This window comes from Cryptotermes secundus, unplaced genomic scaffold (genome assembly GCF_002891405.2).
Source record: "Cryptotermes secundus unplaced genomic scaffold, Csec_1.0 scaffold84, whole genome shotgun sequence".
In the NCBI taxonomy this organism is placed as follows: domain Eukaryota; kingdom Metazoa; phylum Arthropoda; class Insecta; order Blattodea; family Kalotermitidae; genus Cryptotermes; species Cryptotermes secundus.
Window position 1 is genome coordinate 94873 of NW_019723905.1, and position 8597 is coordinate 103469.

Consider the following 8597-nt stretch of genomic DNA (forward strand, 5'->3'; position numbering starts at 1 on the left):
TTCTTCAGTTTTTGTAGTGACAAAAAAAAAAGTAATTTCTTATATTTGTGGACATACTACAATTTTGTAATTTACATGCTGAACCCTAAAACATTAACTAATGCCACAGCACTCGATCATTCTTCAGTAGTATATAATTACTCAGTTGACTTATGGACTTCACACCAGAGAACCTGAAGGCTGACCATTATGGTCATAAACTGCCACTTGGAACTTCAAAAACCATTTCTTTAAGATATCTCTTGCACTTTCAAGAACCGAATTCTAGCCTTTTGGTTCTCCATTCTGTAGCTTAGTCATCATAACATCTGACTTATCCTATTTACATTTTGATTACTTAGTGCCTTAATGTAAATGATGGAAGAAGACAAACTTTTCTATTTCTGGCAGTGATGATATATGTGACACAATACTCTTTCTAAGGATGCTACAAGGTCATGCACTTATTTTTCTTTATACTCAATATTCAGACAGTAATATAACCATTAAAAATCATAATATTTTTATTGAGACGCGAATTTTAAGTGGGAACATCACAACCATTTGGAACAACAGAAAACAGTAATTTGATTAAAATAATTCAAGTACAATAACCACTATTTCTCTTTTTTAACTTTATTGAATCTGGTCCCTCACACCAGTCAATATTATAGAAGTATTTGACTACACCGTCCAGTATGACTCAAATGTATACTTATTACAAACCCATGCCATGAAAATGGTATTCAATTGAAACATACACCCACAGTAACATGCTGCTTAAAAAGATCTATATAAATGTATACAATTTGTCATGATTTATGTGAACTGCAGACTTTCAGAGAGGTCTCTTTCTTAGACTGGAATTCAGACAAATTCATCCCCACACACGTTCACTAAGAAATCTTCCTATAGTTCAGTTATACATCTGATATATCACAGGATGTATGAAAGAAATGAAATCTTGTCTCTATGTTACATGACTACACATCAATTTCTAGGGTTCTGAATGAACCATATTTTCAGAATCCTACTAGCAATCTGTGGTTGTTTGCCTCTTTGCCCATTCATCCATCTGTCCCCTGATTATAGTATCACACTGCTGGACCCCATCCCATCTCAGTACTCTGTAGCTTTGTGTGACCAATAGTACCAGCATATACAACTGCACAAGGTGGGTGTAACACTGAACACAGAATCTGAAATCTTGCTATTGTAATGGACAATTGAAAAATAAACTGGGAAACAAAACACAGAAGATGCATAAACTATTCTGATATGTGGATTTGGTAACTGGCAAATCACTGTGACTTTGCCTCTGAAATCTGTACAGTGACATGTTACAAGACACAACATTTGTTAGCAGCAGGAGTTCTTTCAAAATCTGCAATATCTAGTCCTCAGGAACAGAAAAATGCACCATGCTAACAGTAAAATGGGGGGGGGGGGGAATTAAAGGGTAGATGCTAGAGCATTCCTGTGCTTAACTAACTACCACGCCATGAAAGTGTATTGGGAGTGGTGGTACAGCGCCACTATTCTTGATCACAGCGCTGGATGGAGGTGAGTGACTAGCTTTACACCCCGGCCACTTTGCCCCAGGGTAAAGAACGCCTGGTACCTACTGCATAGGAGGCTGGGTGTGTTCTAGAGCCAGTATGGATGCTGTGGAGCGGGAAAAAAAACTCTTTCCTCTACCAGGAATTGAACACTGGCAGTCCAGCCCGCTGCTGTACCAGCTGTGCTATTCCGGCTGCCTCTGATGACAAACAGTGAGAGCATTTAATCTAATTTGTATAGAAATGTAACTGTTCTGTCAGTTAATCTCCGTTTCCTATTGCACATCTAACAGACAACATGTGATGATATTGTTAAATTTACTCTACAGTCTTACCAATATATGTACAATAACCATGACGCTCAATGTGAGGTGTAGGCATTGTGGTAGAGTCTCAGGATGTGATCTGAATCCTAAGTATTAACCGTTTTTGTAATAATACGAGTAAACTTTAATATTTTCATTCTAGTGTCACTCATTCTTTAAAGTTTTAGCTACTACATATTGTAAAGAAAAGCAACCACATTTCAGGTGAAGAATGGGTATGCCTCCTTGTACTCAGTACTTCTTTTACAGCAATATGAAAATGAAGTAATCAAATAGATTACCTTTCGTGTTAATGCCAATCCAATTGAGATACCTGGAGAGTTTCTTGGAAATATATGTCTTGCCTCGGGCTGGGAGGCCAACCATAGCAATGACATGAGGACTGTTGACATAGTTCGCTCGTTCGCCTGCACAAACATAAAAATCTCATGAACATAACACCACTTACTTTATTCCCAAAAAGAACCCACAAAATGAACAAACTCATCACAACAGCTCAAAGTACAACTTCAAAGCTTTGACGAAAATTACGTTATCAATATTTGCATTTAAGAGTGGTACGCAGTTTAGTGAAGAGAATGGGCTTTTGAAGGACAGAATGAAGGAAAGAAAGGATGACCACTGAAGCTGACTGAGGACAACACATTTCTAAGCAGTCACCCATGAAAGTACAACCAGCTCCTTTTCCACAGATTTCATGAGTTTGAAATTTTGTATTGGATTGCTTCACAATAATGTAGGTCTTTGGTCAAACCAAAAACTGTCATACATATTGCGTGTTAATGCTAATTTTTTAAAACACAGAAAACCTTTCTTCTACTGTATTTATGCAACAGTGCTCTAGTATCTTAGATTACATAGCAGATGGTAAGATGACTGGTGAATAATGAACTGTAAAAGAAGCAATTATGGTCAAATTTAAGGCATCCTGATAATTTCCTGGAGGGACTGAAGAAAGTCACGAAAAACTTCAAGTTAAAATCACTGGTTTCTGTGCCAAAAGCAGAACCCACAACCTCCGAACTACGAAGCATGATAGGTACCCATTTGATGGAACAAATTCATATTTTTCTTATATATTTAACAATCAGAACAGCCTTCTTTAATTCATCAAGATATATTTTGCAGGATCTGAGGTTCTCACAGCAGTGGTTATGAAATGTTTACTTTCTGGGACATAGTGCCATGTGGCTCTGCTTGCTATGTGCTTCACAGTGGTTTCTTATTTGGCTTGTTCCTCAACCGTGAAGACGAAATTAAGTGTTCCTCCAAACCGTCAGCTAGATCTCAACAGAATATAGGGCATTATATCCCAGAAGATGTACTTTATATGCAATAACTGAATTGTTAACTAACTAGAAATTGGAGGGAATGAAACACCCCATCACATAAAAATAATGGCTGCCAAGAAAAAGCAAGCCATGAGCATGGTGTACAGCACACCAAATTGTTCAGTATATTGGTTGGCACAAAGAAACCTGCCACAAACACACACACATACAAATACGAGATCAGAGATGAGCGTTTCAAAAGAAAACACTTGCTTATATTTGTTACAAAACATAACTAAATATTTCTTTCGGATGCTGAACATTTTTAGTTTTTGTATTATGTAGTTACTGTGTGTGATGGAATACTAACTTCATTGATATTCATTTCTGCCACATTCTGAAAACAATGACACCTTCTCCTTCATTCTCTAGCAAAACTGCTTTATATGTGCTGGCAGACACAAAGTTTCTGAGTCAGTTGTGAGTTGCAGCTGTGAGAAATGAGAAGCTAGTAACTGAGGCCAGTGACAGTTCATGAACCCAGAGGGGGTGGAACATTCACTGTTGGAAGCTGCTACCAAGAAACGGCTAAAGAAGACTGAGAATACATTAATGTGTGCTGTGGTTACAGCGATCTTTGGAGTGTGTAACTCTGCAAGACTGTCGCAGTTATTTGTAGTTACAAGTGCAATAAATCTGATTACCAATCCAAACCACTTCCAGTCACGTTTACCATGTGACAATATACTCATATATTTGTTCGCCTGCTTAATCACTGCGCCATTAAAAGTTACTGTGACAATTGTGTCTATGTCCCTTGAATATCTCAGTCACCATCTTGTCCACATACATTTTCAGTCCATATTCCTTCATAATGAGGTTCCATTTATTTAGCTTCTCTTCAGTTTTCCACAAAACAAAATACTGTGACGTGTATACCCATTAATAGGCAATGGGTTGGTAAACACATTCCTGTGAAGCATAAGAGCTCAACAATAGGACGTCCATTGTTAGGCCACGGGTCAGTAAACCCTTCTTGACAAGAGAAGACAGTGTTTTCCATGGTGTCTGTGCAAAGTGGTTATAAGAAGCGTTTGGCAAGACAGAAACCTTCCTGGAGGCGGAGTCAAATACCTCCACCGTGACTCTGTGAGTCGTAGGAGGCGATGAAAAGGAAAGTCTCAGACCTGAGACAGTAAAATATAGTTGCAAGTCCCAAGGAAGTCGGACACGAGAAAGACTGTGCTGGCGAGTGCCAGCAGCATATACAGAAGACTGACCAGTCCTCTCATCAGAGAGGGCACCCCATAAAAACAAGACTGCAACTGTCAAACAGTAATAAAAATCTGGTCATGAGTCCCAGATGAGGCTCAACACCAAGACTTACTGACTAACTAACTGTCAGTCACAATGTGGCTTTGACTTGACTTGACAAAAGCAGAGTAGGAGGCGAGTCCTAAGAGGTGACGAAAAGGGGAACCCAGTAGCTGGGGGTATAACCGAGCCACCCTCTTCCTCAGGGATATAAATATGAGGACCTGGTCCTCCAAGTGGGGGGAGCCTCAAATCAGAGATGGCAAGTGTGGTCATGAGTCCCACGGGACTCGGACCTAAGAATGACTGCGCTGGTGAGGACCAGCAGCAACTGTAAATGACAGACCCAATCTCACGTCAGAGAGGATGTTTACATAAGGATTATGGCCGCAAGGGTTCAGTTGGGGGGGGGGGGAAACTGACCATGAATCTCAAGGGGCTTGTCGTCAAGACGAACTCACTAGTGGTAAACTGCCAATCGTAAAGTAACTCTGACTCTGAGGCCGTGCCATAGCTCAAGCGGTTAGTCGCTGGCTTCCCACTGCGGCGGCCCGGCTTTGATCCTCGGTCTGGTCAAGCGGGATTTGTGATGGACAAAGTAGCGCTGGGACGGGTTTTCTCCGAGTACTTTGGTTTCTCCTGCCAATCTTCATTTCACAAAATTCTCCATCATCATAATCACCTGGGGCAGGCTACAATAGGCCAATCAGCGGTCGCCGTGCCGAGTGGACCCAGTTGGACTCCACCACCCACTAAGCAAACTCTGACTTTGACAAAAGCAGAGTAAAGGGAGTATAGGCCAGTACTCGAGAGGATTGTGTCTAGTTCTGGAAACGGCAGTTGAAGGTGATTGCGAAGAAATGGCAAGTAAGGAATTCGTCCGTGAAATAAAGACTTCATGTGTGAGAGGAAGTGACAGTGAGACTATGAGAATTCTGCCAGGATATGACTAGTCCATGTCAGGTGGGTCCCTTGTCACCACGGCATGGCGAGTCCTCAGGTTGCGGATGGAGGGTAGCTGCGACTATATTGAATAATCAGTTGTGGACAGCCGGCACGGGGTGGTCTTCCAGCTTGGAGGTTGGGTGTGGGGTTAAAACCCCATACCGTAAAAAATAAGCTTGTTACGAAAGATCACAAGGAGCCTCGGACTTAGACGGATTCCTTGGATAAATGACCTAAGCAAAAGAAAATGGATGAGATTTGGTACTTGAAATCTTAGAAGTATGTATAGGGCAGGTTTGCTCGGGGCAGTGGCAGAAGAAATCTCAAAATATAAGTTACATTTGGTGGGAGTACAGGAGTTCAGATGGGACGGAGGTGGCACCAAACCAGAAGGCAAATAAACATATTTCTCTGGAAAGGGGAATGAGAATCATGAATGAGGTACAGGATTTTTTGTACATAAGAGAATCATATCAGCAGTTAAGAGGGTAGAGGTCATTAGTGATAGGATGTCATACATAGTACCAAGAGGTCGGTGGTGTGATATCATCGTTCTGAATGTTCATGCACCAACAGAAGATAAAATTGATGACATAAAGGACAGATTCTACAAAGAACTAGAACATATATTCAATAAATCCCTTAATACCATACGAAAATTTTGTTAGGAGATTTCAATGCCAAAGTAGATAGGGAAGACATTTTCAAACTGACAACTGGGAATGACAGTTTACACGAAATTAATAATTACATCGAAAAATCTTACTGTCAAAAGTACAATGTTCCCACATCGTAACATTCATAAATTTACTTCGACATCTCCTGCTGGAAAGACATACAACAAGCTGACCATATCTTCATAGAATGGAGATGGCTTTCAAGTATACTTGATGTCTGATTATTCAGGGCAGCAGCTTGTGATACTGACCACTACCTGGTGGTGGAAAATATTATGGAGAGACTGACAGTGAGTAAACAAATAACGCAGTGTTCATCTTGAGAGGTTTAATCTCAAGAAATCAGACGAGGTAGAGGGTAAGGAGCAGTATCATGTTGAACTCTCAAATAGGTTCGCAGCATTAGAAAACTTAAGACACTGAAATGGATGTTAATAAAGCTTGGTAAATTATTAGAGAGACTATCAAAATATCTGCCAAAGGGAGTCTAGGTTATTATGAATTGAAGAAGCGTAAGTCATGGTTCGATGAAGGATGCTTAGAATTATTAGACCAAAAGAAACAAGCCAAATTGCAATGGTTACAGGATTCAAGCGAAATAAATGGGGATAATATGAATAAATTCGTAAGACGTGAAACCAGCAGGCATTTCAGGAATAAAGGAAGGAATATCTGAAAGACAAAACTGATGAGCTTGCAATGAACAGTAAGAACAAGAACATTAGAGACTTGTATAGGGTAATAAACTACTTCAAGAGGGGTTACCAATCTAAAAGTAACTTAGTGAAGGATGAGAATGGTGATCTGCAAATTCCCACAACATTTTGAATAGGTGGAAGAACTACTTCTCTCAGTTATTGAATGTACAGAGGGTCAGTGGTGTTAGGCAGATAGAAATACAAACAGCCCTTCTGAGGTTGGAAGTGCTACCGCAACATTGAAAAGGTATAAATCACCAGGTAGTGCTTAAATTCTGGCAGAAGTAATTGAAGCAGAAGGTGGAAGGAGCATATTATCATACTAGTTCACAAGAAGGTTATAGAACTGACTGTAGTAACTATTGAAGGATTTCACTACTATCAATTTCATACAAAATTTTATCCAATATTCTTCTCTCAAGGTTAAGTCCATATATAGATGAAATTATTCGGGATCATCAGTGTGGGTTTTGATGTAACAGATCAACTACTGATCAGATCTTTTGCATTCGTCAGATACTGGGAAAAAAATGGGAATACAATGAGACAGTACATCAGCTATTTTTAGACTTCAAGAAAGTCTAGGATTCAGTTAGGAGGGAAGTATTGTACAATATTCTGATAGAGTTTGGCGTACCCATGAAAATAGTTTGGCCGATTAAAATGTGTTTAGACGAAACTTATAGTGAAGTCCTCATAGGTAAACATCTGTCTGATAATTTTCCTATCCAAAATGGTTTAAAACAAGGAGATGCTTTATTGACACGCTTTTCAACTTTGCTTTAGAATATGCCATTAGGAATGTCCAGGAAAACCAAGTGGGACTGAAATTAAATGAGACAAATCAGCTGTTGGTCTATGCCAATGATACGAATATACTGGACGATAATCCGGATGCACCAAAGAACAAAACACAAACTTTAATTGATGCCAGTAAGGAAGTCGGTCTAGAAGTAAAGACAGAGAAAACTAGGTACTGTTGCTGTTTAAAGCACCAAAATGCAAGGCAAAATCATGACATAAAGATAGGTAACAGATGTTTTGAGAATGTTGAAGAAAACAGATATTTGGGATTGACTATAACAAGTCAAAACCTGATTCAGGAGGAAATTAAGAAGAGATAGAATTCAGGCAGTGCTTGCTACCATTCAGTCCAGAAACGTTTGTCTTCTCCTCTGCTGTCCAAAAACATAAAAATTAGAATATACAGAACTATAATTTTGCCTGTGGTACTGTATGGGTGTGAAACTTGTTCTCTGAGATTAAGGGAGGAACACAGACCGAGGGTGTTTGAGAAAACTGCATAATGAGGAGCTTCATAACTTGTACTCTTCTCCAAGTATAATTAAAATGAGCAAGTCAAGGAGGAAGGGAGGGGCAGGGCATGTAGCACTATTGGGGGAGAGGAGGAATGCATGTAAGATATTGGTGGGATACCCAGAAGGTAAGAGACCACTGGGAAGATCAAAACGTGGGTGGGTGGACAATCTTAAAATGGATCTAAGAGAGATAGGATAGGATGGTATGGATTGGACTGATCTGGCTCAGAATAGGGATCAGTGGAGGATTCTTGTGAAGACAGTAATGAACTTTCGGGCAGAAAATGTAGAATGTAGAACATGTAACTGCTGATCACACAGCCATAGTCTTAATCTGCTCAAACACTGGCTTCGCGGGTTTCAGTCTTGCTCAAGTTATAAACCCTTTTTCTGTGTTTCCCTGCAAAAGGCAAAACTTCATACATACGGAGACCGACCATCGTCTAAAAGATCATATGAACAGAAACGTTTGTACTGTATATATATATATATATATATATATATATATA

The 8597-nt window shown here is 39.7% G+C and overlaps 1 protein-coding gene across 4 annotated transcripts in view; it reads right to left on the reverse strand.

Annotated features, from left to right (window-relative positions):
* Positions 1 to 8597, reverse strand: part of LOC111861926 (6-phosphofructo-2-kinase/fructose-2,6-bisphosphatase 1) — a 159914-nt gene that overhangs the window by 39538 nt on the left and 111779 nt on the right. For all 4 annotated transcript variants that reach the window (XM_023846893.2, XM_033750503.1, XM_033750505.1 and 1 more), the window contains one exon: positions 2146 to 2271. In XM_023846893.2, coding sequence (XP_023702661.1) covers positions 2146 to 2271 — 126 coding nt within the window. The remainder of the gene's footprint in view (positions 1 to 2145; positions 2272 to 8597) is intronic.